This window comes from Rhinatrema bivittatum, chromosome 2, assembly GCF_901001135.1.
Source record: "Rhinatrema bivittatum chromosome 2, aRhiBiv1.1, whole genome shotgun sequence".
Taxonomy (NCBI): Eukaryota; Metazoa; Chordata; class Amphibia; order Gymnophiona; family Rhinatrematidae; genus Rhinatrema; species Rhinatrema bivittatum.
In genome coordinates, this window is record NC_042616.1 from 776,188,491 (window position 1) to 776,205,232 (window position 16,742).

At 43.6% G+C, this 16,742-nt stretch overlaps 1 protein-coding gene across 1 annotated transcript in view; it reads right to left on the reverse strand.

The window, feature by feature from the left end:
- Positions 1–16,742, reverse strand: part of OC90 (otoconin 90) — a 161,591-nt gene that overhangs the window by 119,886 nt on the left and 24,963 nt on the right. The window contains exon 4 of the mRNA XM_029587207.1: positions 13,989–14,101. Coding sequence (XP_029443067.1) covers positions 13,989–14,101 — 113 coding nt within the window. The remainder of the gene's footprint in view (positions 1–13,988; positions 14,102–16,742) is intronic.

Here is a 16,742-nt window from a genome sequence, read left to right on the forward strand (position 1 = left end):
CACCAGTTACCCATATTTTGGACTTACACACTACATAAATGTGAAACAATTCAAGGAATTTTCATCAGCTTTGTTTATTGTCTGCTTATCTTTTATTTTTATATTTATATAGACTGAACATATTATTCATGTTCTTAGTTTTAACCCCTGATGCAGGCATAACTTGCCAAAACATGGCCATGACAGGTTTTTAAAGCTCTTTTATCATTTTTTTTCCACTTATGAGCATATTTTTATGTTGGGCTTTAATTCACCATTATTAATTATTTTGTGGGTATCTCTAGTGTTCACTTATTATTCTGGTGCTGCCACTCTTCTTCAGCAGCATTTTACACCGATTTACTCTAGTAAATTGGTATTTACCCAGTTAAATGACTTTGAAAATTGCTTTCCCCATCAGCAGTCCTAGCAAAGTAAAACAAATCCCCCCTCAATCAAAAAGAAATAAATTAATGATAATAAGTATGATTTTATTGAATACCCAAGGCGATATTAGTAGTTAAAGTTTCTGACTGAGGCATCCTGCTTATAGTTTCCAGCCACTCTGAATCTTAAGCACATTTGGGAAACATGTTGGTCCTTTTTGAGAAACCTATGTTGGCATCATACAAATACATGGAAAACATGACCATAACATATATAGGGGGCAATGATCAAGAGATTGTATGTAGGTACAACAATAAGAACAAAACTTGGAATAAGGCTAAAACAGAAATTAAGAAAGATAGACCAGAAACAGGAAACCTGACATTTTGAAGAGTTTGACTGATGCTGCTGCTTTCAATTGATCAGTTCATGAAAATTCACATATGATAATGCCAGCAATTTTATTTTATGGAATTCTCAGCTCTGATATACCAAGAATAATTAGCTTTTGTGTTCTCTTTTTTTTTTTTTTTAAGTCTTTTCAACCTTTCAGCTCACGTCATATTATCTATGCTTCAACCCATGTATTCCCTTCTAACCTTCTCTCATCTGGTCTAGCACTGCTTCTCTCCTTTTCCCAATTCATCTTTCTTTCTTTGTCTGTGTGTGGGGGTGTCTCTCTCTCTCACCTAAGTTTCCAGTTTCCCCTTCCTTGGTATTTTTCTTCTTTTATTACAAAAATTATTACTGAAAGGGTCCTATCAATAGGGACACAAGATCCATGCACAGGTGTTATTGGTAGACAAGTACCTCAAAGAATTCAGGATGTCAAAAATAATGTAAAAAAAAAAATCCTAAACCTCAAACTGAAACATGCTGCAGTAACAGAAGATATCAAATCCATGTATGTATTTATTTATTTCTAAAATCTTCTATCTTCTAGCCCAATAATAAGCTGAAAATAGCAGCAGAAGCACAAACTGTGGAGATTTAAAGAAAACAGAATTGGGAAACATCATAAAAGATTTAGACAAAACACAAAGCAATTCTATCAGGAATGGGGAAAGAACATTTGCATAATTAAAACACCACCAACCAAAGCTAAAGCAGAAGAATTATGGAGAAATTTACATGAGGATCCCATAGAATATAAAGGGGAAGCCAATAGCTACCCAGTATACAGTAGAATATGTGAACGGCAAACACCAAACTTATGGAATGGCCTAAAATAATAACTAAAGAGGTAGAAACTAGGTTACAAGGAAGAGCTCTGGTCCTGATGGAGTGCCCAGCTTTTTATTCAACTATTTAGCATTTCCACATTTCTAACATTTCTATTGTTTTCTTAGCGAAGGAAATTCCCCTGGCAAATCCATGCTGCCTTTGGAGGATTGCTGGACCTGAGGCAACACGGATTCACCAAGGGAAGGTCCTGTCAGACAACCTGATTGATTTTTTTAGATTGGGTGATTAGAGAATAGGATTGAGGAAGTGTGCTCAATGTGATCTATTTGGATTTCAGCAAATCTTTTTGATACAGTCCCGCATAAATGGCTTGTGAATAAAATAAGAAGCATGGGAGTGAGCACCAAGGTGGTACCATGGATTCCAAACTGGTTGAGTAATGAGAGACAGTATGTAATGGTAAACGGAACCTACTCTGAAGAGAGAGCCATGTTAAGAAGAGTGCCACAGGGATCGGTCCTATTCAATATCTTTGTGAGGGACCTGGCAGAAAAGATAGAAACATAGAAATGACGGCAGAAAAAGACCAAACGACCCATCCAGTCTGCCCAGCAAGCTCCTACACTTATTTTCCCATCTATTTCACCAACCACCAAGTTCAGGGCCCTTATTGGTAACTGTTTGATTCGAATTTCCTGCCATCCCATGCCATTAATGCAGAGAATAATGTTGGAGTTGCATCAAAGATAATTCATAAGGCTTAATGGTTAAGGGTAGTAACCACCGCATCAAGCAAGTTACCCCGATGCTTGTTTACCCAGACTGCCCAGATCAATGTCTTGTAGGATGTTGTCTGAAGGTAAATCCTCTTTTCCACATTTCCCCCTGCCGTTGAAGCAGAAAGCAGCGCTGTATATGCATTCAAAGTGAAGCATCAGGCTTAATTGGTTTAGGGTAGTAACCACCTCAATAAGCAAGCTACCTCCATGCTTATTTGTTTACCCAGACTGTGTGGTTCAGTCCTTATTGGTTGTTGTCTGAATGCAAATCCTGTTTCCCACATTTCCCCTTGCTGTTGAAGCAGAGAGCAATGCTAGAATTGCATTAACCGTGTGAAAGCTTATTGAGTAAGGGTAGTAATCGCCAGGTAGTAGCCAGCAAGCAATCCCCATGGCTCTTCTCTTCATTCCCATCCTCTAGCCTTTATGGATCCACAGTGTTTATACTTTGAATTCCTTCACAGTTTTAGTCTTCACCACTTCATGTCTATTTGCACATGATACTAAGATCCGCAACACATTAGATATACCTGAAGGAGTAGAGAGAATGAAAAGTGATTTAAGAAAGCTTGAAGAGTGCTTGAAGATTTGGCAGTTGAGATTCAATGCCAAAAAGTACAAAATCATGCATCTGAGATACAGTAATCCAAAAGAGCTGTATGTGATGGGGAGAAAGACTGATGTGCACGGACCAAGAGAGGGATCTTGGGGTAATGATGTCTGAGGATCTGAAGATGGAGAAGCAATGTAACAAGGTGATAGCTAAAGCCATAAGAATGCTGGGCTGGATAGAGAGAGAAATAACCAGTAAGAAAAAGGAGGTGATTCTGCCCTTGTACAGATCCTTGATGAGGCCTCACTTAGAGAACTATGTTCAGTTCTGGAGTCAGTATCTCAAAAAGGATGGAGATGGTCCAGAGAAAGGCAATGAAAATGGTGTGGGGTCTGTATCGAAAGACCTATGAGAAGAGGCTGAAGGATCTGGAAGAGAAAGGAGGTGCAGGGGAGATATGATACAGACCTTCAGATACCTAAAAGGTTTTGATGATGTTTGGACTTTGAACCCTTTCTGTTGGAAAGAAAACAATAGAAGTAGGGGTCCCAAAATGATACTCGGGGGGGGGGTATGACTTAGAATCAACGTCCAGAAATATTTTTTCATGCAGAGGGTGGTGAAGGCCTGGAATGCCCTTCTGGAGGAAATAGTGAATAAGAAAACAGTCAATTCAAAGGGACATGGGATAAACACTGTGGATCTCTAAAGGCTAGAGGATGTAAATGAGATAAGTGTACAGGGGCATAACTTACTTGCTGGTATGGTGGTTACTACCCTTAGCAGAAGGCAAGGAGATTACTACCCTTAACCAATATGCTTTGATGTTTTTAATGTAACTGAAACATTACTCCCTGTTTAGACGACATGGGGAAAAGATGAATTGGATTCAGATAATAATCAGATAATAATCAAGGGCCCCACTTCCATGGTCTGGGATACTGATACTCAGACATAAGCAAAACAGCACAGGACTGCTTCTACGACCAATTCCTAAAAGAAACGAAGAAAGCGTGCATGGGGGTAACTTGCTGGTACGGTGGCTACTACCCTTAATCAATAAGCCTTGATATTTTCTATGCAACTCCAACATTGCCCTCTGCTTTAACGGCAGATGAAAAGGGGAATTGGATTCAGACAGCAACCAATGAGAGCCCCAACATTTACGGTCTGGGGACATGATAAGCATGGGGGTAACCTGCCCAGAGCAGCAGTTACTACCCTTAACAAAAGGCATGGGATTACTACCCTTAGCCAATAAAACTTGATGCTTTTGATGTAATTGCAACATTGCTCTTTGCTTTGAAAAAGGGGGTGGGGTGGAGGGAAAGAGGAATTTCGATTCAGAGACAACCAACATGAGACATGACCTTTTTTTTACAGTCTGTGGTACTGATGCTCAGACATTAAGGAAAAAACACAGGACTGCTTCTACGACCAAGACCATAAGCAAAGCATGACAAGCAGCACTGACTAATAAATGGGGGTAACCTGCATGGCAGATACTACCATGGGAAGCTGGCTGGGGAGACTGGATTGACCATTTGTTCCTTTTCTGCTGTCATGTCTATGTTTCTATGTTTACATCAAGATCTGGCAAATTGCAAAAATCAATTGATCAGAGAGCCAGGACAAACATCACCATGGCTAATAAGCTGAGTGTTGACACTCATCACTTTATGCTGCCTAAACTAAGAAATGCTTCGTTCCAGGGTTTAGATTTTACCGCCTGATTGCTCTCTCTACCAATGCTGCAGGCCTCACCATGGGACTCATCCTCATCAGTGGAGGATGCCATCTTTAGTCAGCACCTTCCCACTACATAGGGAAAGCCCACCATCAGTCCTTTGCCAGAAAGGCGGCCTCTTTGTGGGCACTTAGAGGGCCTTATATTCTTTGGTAGAAAAAGGAAGCTTGTGAAGCTTAAATATTGAAGAACTTGTTCAGTCTATGCTGTTCTTTAGGTTGGTGTGCTTTTGTTTTGTTCGGGTGAAGTAATGTGGTTTTACTGTTAAATGGTTTGGACCCTTGATTTAATGATTTTGTGTTAATTTTCTGGGATGGATAGTGAAAATAGATTCCCCTCAATTTTTGGAAACCTAAGGGATCAGATAATAGGTTTAGTTTGGCTAATCAATGTTTGACTGAAAATCCACTTGATAACATTGAGTGCCCTAACTGCACTATCTTTACTTAGATGCAGTCTCCTCAATGTGCAATCTTTGGGATTAAAATATGTCTTTTTTAGATTAGATTTTGCTATACAACTTTCCTACTATGTGCATTACTGAAACTTGACCCATGCTTGCCCCTCCAGTTCTACTTTTCATGATAAATGTAGGCCTTGAAGGCTGGGGGGGGGGGGGGGTGTGACGGAAGCTAGGAGTTATTTATTCGAAGGCAATTAAACCAAAATAATTGGTTTTGAGGCTCCTACAGTACATTAATGTGCTTTGTATTCAATTAAATGTTGGTTACGCTTGGACTATTTTACTTTTTTATGATCCTCCAGGTGCATCACATGAGTCAGTAACAGAAACTATAGCAGTCATTAATGAATATATGGTAAGAAAAAAACAACATTTTATTACTGGGGATTTTATTTTATTTGCCAATGTGAAAGACCCAATAAGTGGGTCTTGGGACCAACTCATTTGGTAAGCCACACTCTAATTTAAGTTTTCCAGAGGTAAACTTAAATTAGAGACATGGTCTGTCTTTTTATGGACAGACCATGCTTTAGTAGCTTCTTCTGAAGATTTCTCAGTTTTACATTATTCAAAATGTTAAAGTTGGTCTTGTAAGAAATCTTAAGGATATCAACATGGAAGCTTAATAAGCAAGTTTGTCATAAATATATTGGGGCAGATATTAAAAGCTACGCATGGGCGTAGATTTGTGCGTGCAACCCGGTGTGCACAAATCTATGCCGGATTTAATAACATGCGCGCGCAGCCAGGGGTGCACCGAGCTGCGCAGCCTTCCTCCATTCCCTCTATCCCCCCCACCTTCCCCTCCCTTCCCCTACCTAACCCGCCCCCTAGCCTACCTAAACCCCTCCTTACCTTTAACTTAGAAGTTGCACCCGCCTCCGGGCAGGCGTAGGTTGCGCACGCCGGACGACAGCCAGCCTGTGATCCTGGGCACAGCGGCAAATGGCCACTATGCCTGGAGGCTCCAGCCCCGCCCATGCCACACTTCCTTTTTCAGCCCCGGGGTATACGCGTGTCCTGGGGCTTGCGCGCGTCGCCAGGCCTATGCAAAATAGGCTCGGCACGCGCAGGAGGGGTTTTAAAGGGTTACGCGTATAATCCTTTTAAAATCCACCCCATTGAATTCTATCTAACAAAGCAACTGAATTTGGTAGTGAATTTTCCTTGATTGTTTCAGTTAAATCAACCATTTTCTGATAAGAACTCTGAACCTATGATGGTAAGCAGTGTTAACATTCAGACAGAACTGGGGCCTGTCATGATTATGTCAGATGCATCAACGATTAGCTATGAAGAGAAGAAAGAGTAGCTGCCAAATTCAAATTATTCAGTCAAACCTGAGTAGTGAAGATTAGTAAGATTTTGGGCTCTATCAGAGCAACCGCATCTCGCTTGGATGGACCTATGCCGTCCAAAGAAATCAAAGCTTAGTATAATGTTTAGCTATTATAACACCTTTTTTAGCTCAAGTGTCTATTTCTGCTAACTTGACACATGCAATTATTAAAAAGTATTTCTTTTGGTACTACAGATATAAATATTTTTTTGTCCAGATTTGAATTTATCTTTTTGTCAAAGATTATTGAAAAGAAGGTAGTAGCACAGTTGTCGAAGTTTCTTGACGTGCTGGCCTTTCAGCTAAGATAATCAGGATTCAGCCAGGGCTGCAATACAGAAAGAGCTGTAGTGGCCTTATTGAACAAAAGCAAAGCTAGAATAGCTAGGGACAGAAAAAGAGATACATGTGGCATTTGCTATAATTGCATCTTTAAGACCGGCAAAAGTTGTTCTAACAGGAGTCCCTCTAAAATGGTTTGAATCTTATTTAGCCAACGGAACATTTCACGTTTCTTGGAATTCTGACTTTTTGGAATGTAAATCATTATTCTATGGTGTCCCGCAGGGATCTGTTTTAGCACCTATTCTTTTTGAGGAATATTTGGTCTCTGGCAACAATTATTCAAGAGCTGAGTTTTACTGACTGGAACTCCAAGGACTGAACATATTAACCAACTCTCTGCTCATGACATTGGCTTCCAGTCCACTACAGAAATCAATATAAAATTCTATCTATCTTACACATTCTAATACATAACAACTCAACAACAACTCAACAACCTGGCGTTGCACTGTTCTCCGCATTTACCAACCCAGCAGACAACTATGGTACCTACATAAAAACCTTCTAGAAATTCCGTCAGTACAGCTGGCATGATTAGACATCACCGGAAGATACGCTTTTTCAGTTGTGGACCCCACACTCTGGAACTCTATTCCAGACCACCTAAGACAAATAACTTTACGCAAAGAATTCAAACACAGCTTAAAGACATCTATTTTCAATGGCATTTAGTTCACTCAGTAAAACCTAGCAGGCTGCCTCAAAAGTGCATTTCCCTGACATACTTCCCCCTACCTCTTACTCCTAGCCCATCTAAGTTCTTTTATCTTCTAAATTTGTTTTATTATACATTTTAAACGTAGTTTATCATGTACTATATTTACTGTTTTAATGCTTATTATGATTATTATTTTGTAAACTGTTTTGATGAACTTTATGTTGTAAAATGGTGTATAAACTCTTTTTAAATAAATAAACTGTTTCTTTTATGCAGCTAAGTTATTGCTTACCTAGACCTTAGAATGCAGGATGGATTGGAGAGCTTAAACAAATGTTTAGACCAAATGGCTTCATGGTTAAGTGTTCATAAACTCAAACTCTCAGAAATCCAAAGCTCTATGGATAACTAGTAAAGGTAATTCGTGTCAGAAATCCCCTCAATTGGCAAAAAAATGAAATTACTCTGAAAGAAGGGGTTGAAATTTGTGGGGTCAAAACTGATGCTGGACTAACCATGTATGATCATGAAGATGGTCTTAGTTCACTCTTCTTTTTATGATCTATAGTATATATGAAGATTTTGTCCTTTTGTGGGCAAGAAAGAGCTGCAAATTACAGTATTACACATGCATTCATAAATAAATTATTGTAATGTTTTATTACAGGATCTTCAAATTGCAGCCTCAAAAAAACAGCAATTAGTGCAAAGTGCTACAACAAAGAAACTTTTTATTCTTAAGTTTGACCACGCCTTGTATTGAAATGTTGCATTGACTCCCAATAACTTCTAGGATCAGATTTAAAATTGTATGTTGAGGTTTTAAAGCACTTCAGAAAGGACAGCCAAAATACCTTGCTGACTTTTTGATCTCATACTATTTCTCCAGAGTGTTATGATACTCTCAACAGAAGGTGTTATGATCACCGGTCCCAGTAGAAATTAGATTGGAGTGTACAATACAGGCAGCATTTAATTATCCTGGCCCTTTAACATGGAATGTCTTGCCTCTGAATCTTCATAAGGAATCTAATTATATTAAGTTTGGGAAAGTGGTAACTGTTAGTTAGTCAGTGTGTGGGCCCTGGGCTGAGGTGAGAGATGGCACCGCCCACAGAGAGGAGCCCCGTGAGCCTCACCATCGGGAGGCCTCAGCTGACGTCAGACACAGTATCAGTCTAGAGTCTTTATTAAAGAAATAGAGTGGCACCACCCGTGGAGCAGTGGGTGCCAGAGAGGAGGTCTCACAGACCCAGAGACACATGGTAGGTGGAATGGGGTATACCCAGAGAGGATACCTCTGGAGAGTTGGTAATGGTCCACGGAGCGGGGTACACTGGTGAGGGTCCTCAGTAGAGATGGTAGTGGCCCGTGGAGTGGGGTACACTGAAGAAGGTCGTCAGCAGATACGGTAGTGGTCCATAGAGCATGGTACGCCAGTGAGGTCCTTAGTAGAGATGGTAGTGGTCCGTGGATTGGGGAACACCGATGAGATCCTCAGTAGAGTTGGTAAAGGCCCACAGAGCAGGATACACCCGAGGAGAATCCTCCGTAGAGATGTTAATGGTCCGCGAAGCGGGGTACACCAGAGAGGTCCTTGGTAGAATAGGAAGTAGTTCGCAGAGCGGGGTACTCATGAAAAGAGTAGCGATGGTTCCAGGGAAGCCCCGGGGAATGGGGCAGGCAGAAATTCCAAGTGATAGGCCCTCTGAGGAGCGGATAGCCAAGACTTGAAGAGGATCCCCAAGGAGCTGGTTCCTGAGACATCTTATGCCAGGAAGCAGGAACTGGAACGTAGGGTCCTCTGAGAGCAAGGCGGATTTAACAAGGAGGGATCTCTGCCAAGTCGTTAGTAGGCAGGGCCAGCTGGTTTAAATGTTCTGGAGGGATGATGTCATCTGGAGGGGGACGCCCCCGAGGTTCCCGCTATGACGTGCTTAAGATTGGCCCATTCGCATGCGCGCTTAAGGGATTCTGATGGCAAGATGGCGGTTGGCAGCATCCTTGCTGCCCCGGGAGGCCTGGGAGCGGTAGGCAGGCCATATGCAGCTGGCGGAGGCTGCCAGTCTACCCTATGGAGTCAGGGAAGTGAAGAAAGAGGTGAGCTGCAGCAGTCGCAGCCATCTGTGACCAACAGGCGTAACAGTACCTCCCTTCTTCCTAATAATTCCTAACATTCTCTTTGTTTTTTTGACTGCTGCAGCACACTGAACTGACTATTTTAAAGTATTATCCACTATGATGCCTAGATCTTTTTCTTGGGTGGTAGTTCCAAATATGGAACCTAACATAGTGTAACTACAGCAAGGGTTATTTTTCTCTATATGCAACACCTTGCACTTGTCCACATTACATTTCATCTGCCATTTGATTGCCCAATCTTCAAGTCTTGCAAGGTCCTCCTGTAATGTATCAGAATCCACTTGCGATTTAACTACTCTGAATAATTTTGTATCATCCGCAAATTTGATAACCTCACTCGTCATATTCCTTTCCAGATCATTTATATATATATATATATATATATATATATATATATATATATATATATATATATTGAAAAGCACCGGTCCAAGTACAGATCCCTGAGGCACTCCACTGTTTACCCTTTTCCACTGATAAAATTGACCATTTAATCCTACTCTCTGTTTCCTGTCTTTTAACCAGTTTGTAATCCACGAAAGGACATCGCCTTCTATCCCATCACTTTTTAGTTTTCTTAGAAGCCTCTCATGAGGGACATTGTCAAACGCCTTCTTAAAATCCAAATACACTACATCTACTGGTTCACCTTTATCCACATGTTTATTAACCCTTTCAAAAAAATGAAGCTGGTGTGTTAGACAAGACTTCCCTTGAGTAAATCCATGTTGACTGTGTTCCATTAAAGCATGTCTTTCTATGTGCTCTACGATTTTCATCTTGAGAATAGTTTCCACTATTTTTCCCAGCACTAAAGTCAGACTCACTGGTCTATAGTTACCCGGATCGCCCCTGGTACATTTTTTAAATAGTGGGGTTACATTAGCCACCCTCCAGTCTTCAGGTACAATGGAACACATCCTGGAATGAGGAATATTGTGGTGGAAGCCCCGGAATGGATGGCAGTGTGGCTAGACAGGGCATCGGGGACACGGTCTCCAAACATTTTTAATGGAAGTAATCACCCCAATGAGACAACTGGAGAGTATTCCAATCAAATTGTGGAGTATGTATTTTCAGTCATGGCAATCCTAGGACCACAGCCTTGACCAAAATCAGGAAAATAGTCTCTGTATGTAGAGAACCTGTGCAAAGTCGAATGGGGATCATGGAAAAGGTAACTTTGCCAGGTAATGGCTCGCCATGGATAGAAGAGAGTAACAATGGCATTGGTATACGGACGGGGGGAATCTATAGATGTTCTATGAGTTGCCGGAGGAAAATGTTCCCACCGGCTCCGGAGTTTACTATTGCCAGGGTGTGAAACTCCTGGGTGTCCAAAGTAATGGTGATAGGCAGGGTTAATGGAGGAGAGGGTGTGGTCAGGCCTAGGAGGAGTCTTCCAGCAGTTTCTAGGCCTGGGAGTTTCCTGGATGGAGTGGGCAGGAGGGTACCGCATGACCCGATTGGCCACAATACATGCAAAGGCCGGCCTTCTGGAAATGATGTTTTTCAGAAGATAGGTGACTACGACCCATTGCATCGGTTCCTAATTCTCATCCTTGGTGCTTGGTGTAGTGACAACTTGGGTAGAAGACGTTGGGTGAATGCATGGAGCACTAGAATCCATTCTCTTGGCTCCTCTGACCTCTTGGGAACGTTCATGCAGACGACAGTCTATGTGACCAGCAAGGTTTATAAGGGAGTCCAAGGCCTCAGGGAGTTCTCATGCTGCCAACTCATCTTTGATACGTGGACTAAGACCCTCGAGGAATATGGCACGCAGGCAGCCCAGGTCCCTGTGCAATTCAGACGAGAGAGTCCAAAACTCAATAACAAAGTCAGTCAGAACTCTGGAACCTTGTTGCAGATGTAAGAGCATAGATCTGGAGATGGCCTTTCGACCTAGGTCGTCAAATACAGTGCGAAAAAGGGTGAGGAAGCCTGATAGGTCATTAAGGATTGTATCTGTGCATTCCCAAAGAGGCGACACCCAGGCCAATGCTTTTCCATCCAGAAGGGATAAGATATATGTAGTTTTGGAAACTACATCAGGAAAATATGCAGGTTGCAAGGAAAAGTGCATGTTGCAGTGGTTCAAGAAGCCCCTACATAACAAGAGGCCACCTGCAAAATGAGGAGGTGCTGGCAAGGGCACTGGAGGCCAGAAGGGTGGCGCATAAGTAGCTGAGTTAGGCTTGGCAGGCGTTGGGATGGAGTCCAGCCGATTATTCAGTTGATTGATGGCTCTAGCCAAAGTCTCTAGGATCTTCTGTTGTTCTGTGATTCGCTGGGCCAGGCCAGGGATGGCCTGAATGGCTGAGACCTGTGCCAGGTCCATGGACTTGGAAATCTGTTAGGGTTAGTTAGTGTGTTGGCCCTGGGCCGAGGTGAGAGATGGTACTGCCCACAGGGAGGTGCCCCGTGAGCCTCACCGTTGGGAGGCGAGGTCTCAGCTGATGTCAGACACAGTATCAATCTAGAGTCTTTATTAAAGAAATAGAGTGGCACCACCCATGGAGCAGGGGGTGCCAGAGAGGAGGTCTTACAGACCCAGAGACACAGGGTCGGTAGAATGGGAGATACCCAGAGAGGATACCTCTGGAGAGTTGGTAATGGTTCGCAAAGCGGGGTACACTGATGAGGTCTTCAGTAGAGATGGTAGTGGCCCGTGGAGTGGGGTACACTGAAGAAGGTACTCAGCAGAGACGGTAGTAGTCCGCAGAGCAGGGTACACCAGTGAGGTCCTTAGTAGAGATGGTAGTGGTCCGTGGAGCGGGGAACACTGATGAGGTCGTCAGTAGAGTTGGTAAAGGCCCGCAGAGTGGGATGCCGCTGCCTTCCCCCATTCCCTCCCAGACCGCTCTGAAACTGGATCGGCCTCAGAGGGAGCTACCCTTACCCCCACCCCCCCCTTCCCTTCCCCTACCTCCCCCGCCCTTCCCCCCTACCCTTTTCTTGTTTTTGCTTCTATTTAAAAACTTACTTCAGCCCTGGGGCTGTAGTAAGTTGTGCGTGCTGGCCAACTGCCGGCATGAGATCCCCAGCACAGTGGCAAATGGCTGCTGTGCCTGGAGCCTCTGGCTCCGCCCCCAAACCAACCCATTGTGCGTAACCTTTTGAAAATCCAGCCCTTTATGTATCGATTAATGTGGTCAGTGACAGTTTCAATGACCTTGTCCAGACAGTGTGAGAATGTGCTTTGGGACATTCCCCCTACAACCCCTACTGTGGTTTGGAAGGAGCCGCTTGCTGTGAAATGGGGGGTGGCCAAGTGTTTGGTGAGGCCGGGGATGGTGTGGATGGTGAGCACGGCCCTGAACCCGCAGCTGTGGACCCTCTGCCTGCGCTGCTGGTACTTCCCTTGGATGTCTTGGAAGTGGCCTTGGCTGTTGTTCTTGTTGTCCTTCTTAAATATCTTGTTGTCTGCAATGAGCCTGGCATGGCATGGTGTGCCTGTCCAAGTAGACTTGACAGTGACAAAATGGTATTAGGAAGATAGACCTGGTTAAATCAGGTATTTTTATTGGTCCGGGGATCTTGTAGTGACAGGATCCAGATCCCCTTGGATGTCTTCATATAAATCCAGAATTGCCCGAGAGCTGAGACAATACCTGCTGACCACAAAGTCCTCAGGCATTCCCAGCAATGATGCTCGTGGAGGAAAGATATGCTTCCTGTATCTCCTGGCCCGTTGCCAGCTGCATGTTCGCCGCTGAGCAGGGCCCTGAACCCGCAGCTGTGGACCCTCTGCCTGCGCTGCTGGTACTTCCCTTGGATGTCTTGGAAGTAGCCTTGGCTGTTGTTCTGGTTCTCCTTCTTAAATATCTTGTTGTCTGCAACGAGCCTGGCAAGGCATGGTGTGCCTGTCCAAGTAGACTTGACAGTGACAAAATGATGTTAGGAAGATAGACCTGGTAAAATCAGGTATTTTTATTGGTCTGGGGATCGTTTGCAGTGTTTATCATGCACAATACGCACCATGATACCACCCGCGATTGGACCATACCGTCAAAAAAAAGGTGAAGCTATGACCTGCGTTACTGACCCGCAATAACTTGCAATACATATCGCATGCCATGCTACCTCCCCCTAATTTATATTTATCCTGCCCTAATGCCTCTCACTTGAATATCAATTTTGACATTTGCATACACAATTTGTGATAGTCCGTTTTAGCGCACGGAGCGGTAGTATTGCGTGCTATACCGCTGTAACGCGCTTGATAATGGCCTATCGCAATTTGATAAATGACCCTGAAAGTTTCAGAAACTTAATGAAAATTACTACTTCCAGATCTGAAATTAAAATTCAATATAGCCTTTCTGTGGGTTTGTTTTATAAACTGTGGCTTACCTTGAAATTATGTGATAGCAAAACTGAAATAAAAATAAGTGTTATAAAAACATACCGCATGTAAGATTTTTGGTGAGACAGCTGGCATCTGCTGAAATCTTTGCTGGATCCCAGATGCATTCCTGTTCCACGGCTTCTTCATAACATTTGCGATGATGAAAACAGCAGCTGAAAGGAGACATGAATGAAAAGAAGGACGATAACATTGTACAGACTAGATGCTGCATGCAGGGGCAGTACTGACTGTAGTAACCTGACTGATTAGGAATGAAAAGTTACACGTGAATTGCAAACAGTGCATCTCATTTGCTGGGTGAAACACGCAGGACATATCTGCAGCAGCTGAAGGGTAAATTCTAATGCCAAAGATGGTAAATTCTGCCACTAAATTTTCAAGATTGCATGGAAGTTTGGTGGCGCATCTCTGTAAATTTACACATGGAAAATGGGGCGAAATAGAAAATGAGATAAATACAATATATAAATTCAATATATCTTCAACATCCATCATTTATTTACTGGGATATTGGAAGGATGCATACATATCTGCAAGGTGCATGAAGCTTATTAATCATTTAATTCATGCAGCTAGATATACTATTCCAGTGATGTATTACAGGAACTTGAAATCACATTAATGGAGAAATTAACTTTCACCTTTAATAGAAAAATTGATACATACAATAAGATCTGGTCTTGTCTTATTTTTAACTATTGTTCTCTGCAGTTTGGAGGATCAGCTGCTTAAGGTGGGTTGACGCTTGTGTATTTCAGTGCAAATATAGGGGTAGATTTTAAAAAACTGTGCCAAGCGTACTTTTGTTCATGCGACCGGCGCAAACAAAAGTACGCCGGATTTTAATAGATACGCGCGTAGCCACGCGTATCTTTTAAAATCCGGGGTCGGCGCGCGCAAGGCTGCACAAAATCAGCAGCCTGCGTGCGCCGAGCCGCGCAGCCTGCCTCTGTTCCCTCTGAGGCTCGCACTTTCCCCTCCCTTCCCCTACCTAACCCACCCCCCCAGCCCTATCTAACCCCCCCACCTTTGTTGGCAAAGTTATGCCTGCCCGAGGCAGGCGTAACTTGCGCGCGCCGGGCCGGCCGCCGGCGAGCAATTCCCCTGCCCAGGAGCAGTTTCAGAGGCCTCGGCCACGCCCCAAAACGCCCCCGGGCTGGAACCACGCCCATGGACCCACCCCTGGATGACATGCCGCCGTGACACGCCCCCTGACATGCCCTCCCAGGAAAGCCCCGGGACTTACACTCATTCCGGGGCTTGCGCGCGCCACCGAGCCTATTCAACATAGGTTCGGCGTGTGCAGGGGGAGCTTGGGGTAGGTTTTCGGGGGTACGCGCGTATCCCTTTGAAAATCTGCCCCATATTGCATTAGTGTGTGTATCTATCTTGTCTGCATGTGCGATACATTGCATTGCCTGTCATGTAAAATAAACAATTGAAAAAATACAGTTTTTCAATTTATGTTGGATTAGATTATTTTCTTTGCTTTTAAGAACATAAGAAGACATAGGGGTAGATTTTACAAATTTGCGCACACGTGTACTTTTGTTCGCGCACCAGGCGCAAACAAGAGTATGAGGGATTTTAATAGATACGCGCGTAGCCACACATATCTGTAAAAATCCGGGATCGGCGCGCGCAATGCTGTGCAAAATTGGCAGCCTGCGTGTGCCGAGCCGCGCAGCCTGCCTCCATTCCCTCCGCCTCCCCCACTTTCCCGTCCCTTCCCCTACCTAACCCACCCCCCCAGCCCTATCTAAACCCCCCTACCTTTGTTGTACAAGTTACGCCTGCCGGCCGCAATTCCCAGGCCCGGGAGCCGTTTCGGAGGCCTCAGCCATGCCCCCAAAATGCCCCCAGGCCGGAACCACACCTGCAGCCCCACTCCCAAATGACCCGCAGCCGCGACATGCACCCCCCAGGAAAGCCCCGGGACTTACGTGTGTCCCGGGGCTTGTGCGCGCCGCCGAGCCTACTCAACATAGGCTCAGCGCGCGCAGGGGGTACTTCGGCCAGGTTTTCAGGGGGTACGCGCATATCCCTTTGAAAATCTGGCCCATATTGGGTTAGCCCAGCATCCAACAGTGGCCAATCCCATGCTAATAATGCCAGTAATAAACAGTGGCTATTCCCTAAGTCAGTTTGATTAATAGCCGTTTATGGACTTCTTCTCCAAGAACTTGGCTAAATCTTTTTTTAAACCCAGCTCTGCTGCCTTAATCATATCCTCTGGCAATGAATTCAAGAGCTTAATTGTGCATTGAGTGAAATAGAATTTTCTGATTTGTTTTAAATGTGCTCCTTGCTTACTTTATGGAATGCCCCTAGTCCTTTTATTATCTGAAAGAGTAAATAACCAATTCACATTTACATATTCAATTCCTCTATTAATAGACTCAATTTATAGACCCCTATTTTATCCTCCAGCAGCCATATTTTCTTCAAGGTGAACAGCCCTAACCTCTTTAGCCTTTCTTCATAAGGTAGCCATTCCATCCCCTTTACCAATTTGGTTGCCCTTCTCTGAAATTTTTCCAGTGCAACTATCTTTTCTGAAATGTGGTGACCAAAATAGCACACAGTACTCAAGGTATGGTCTCGACATTATTTTCCATCTCAATTTGAGTTCTTTCTACCTTTATTTCTCTTGATATTCCTTTATCTCATTTTCCTTCTTCTGTCCTTGTGTTTTTCCTTTCATACCCCATTCTCTATGGTTAAAGCTTATCTATACTTCTTCTAAAGATGTCTCTTCTCCTCTCACTTGCCTTCACTCACCCAGTTTATTCT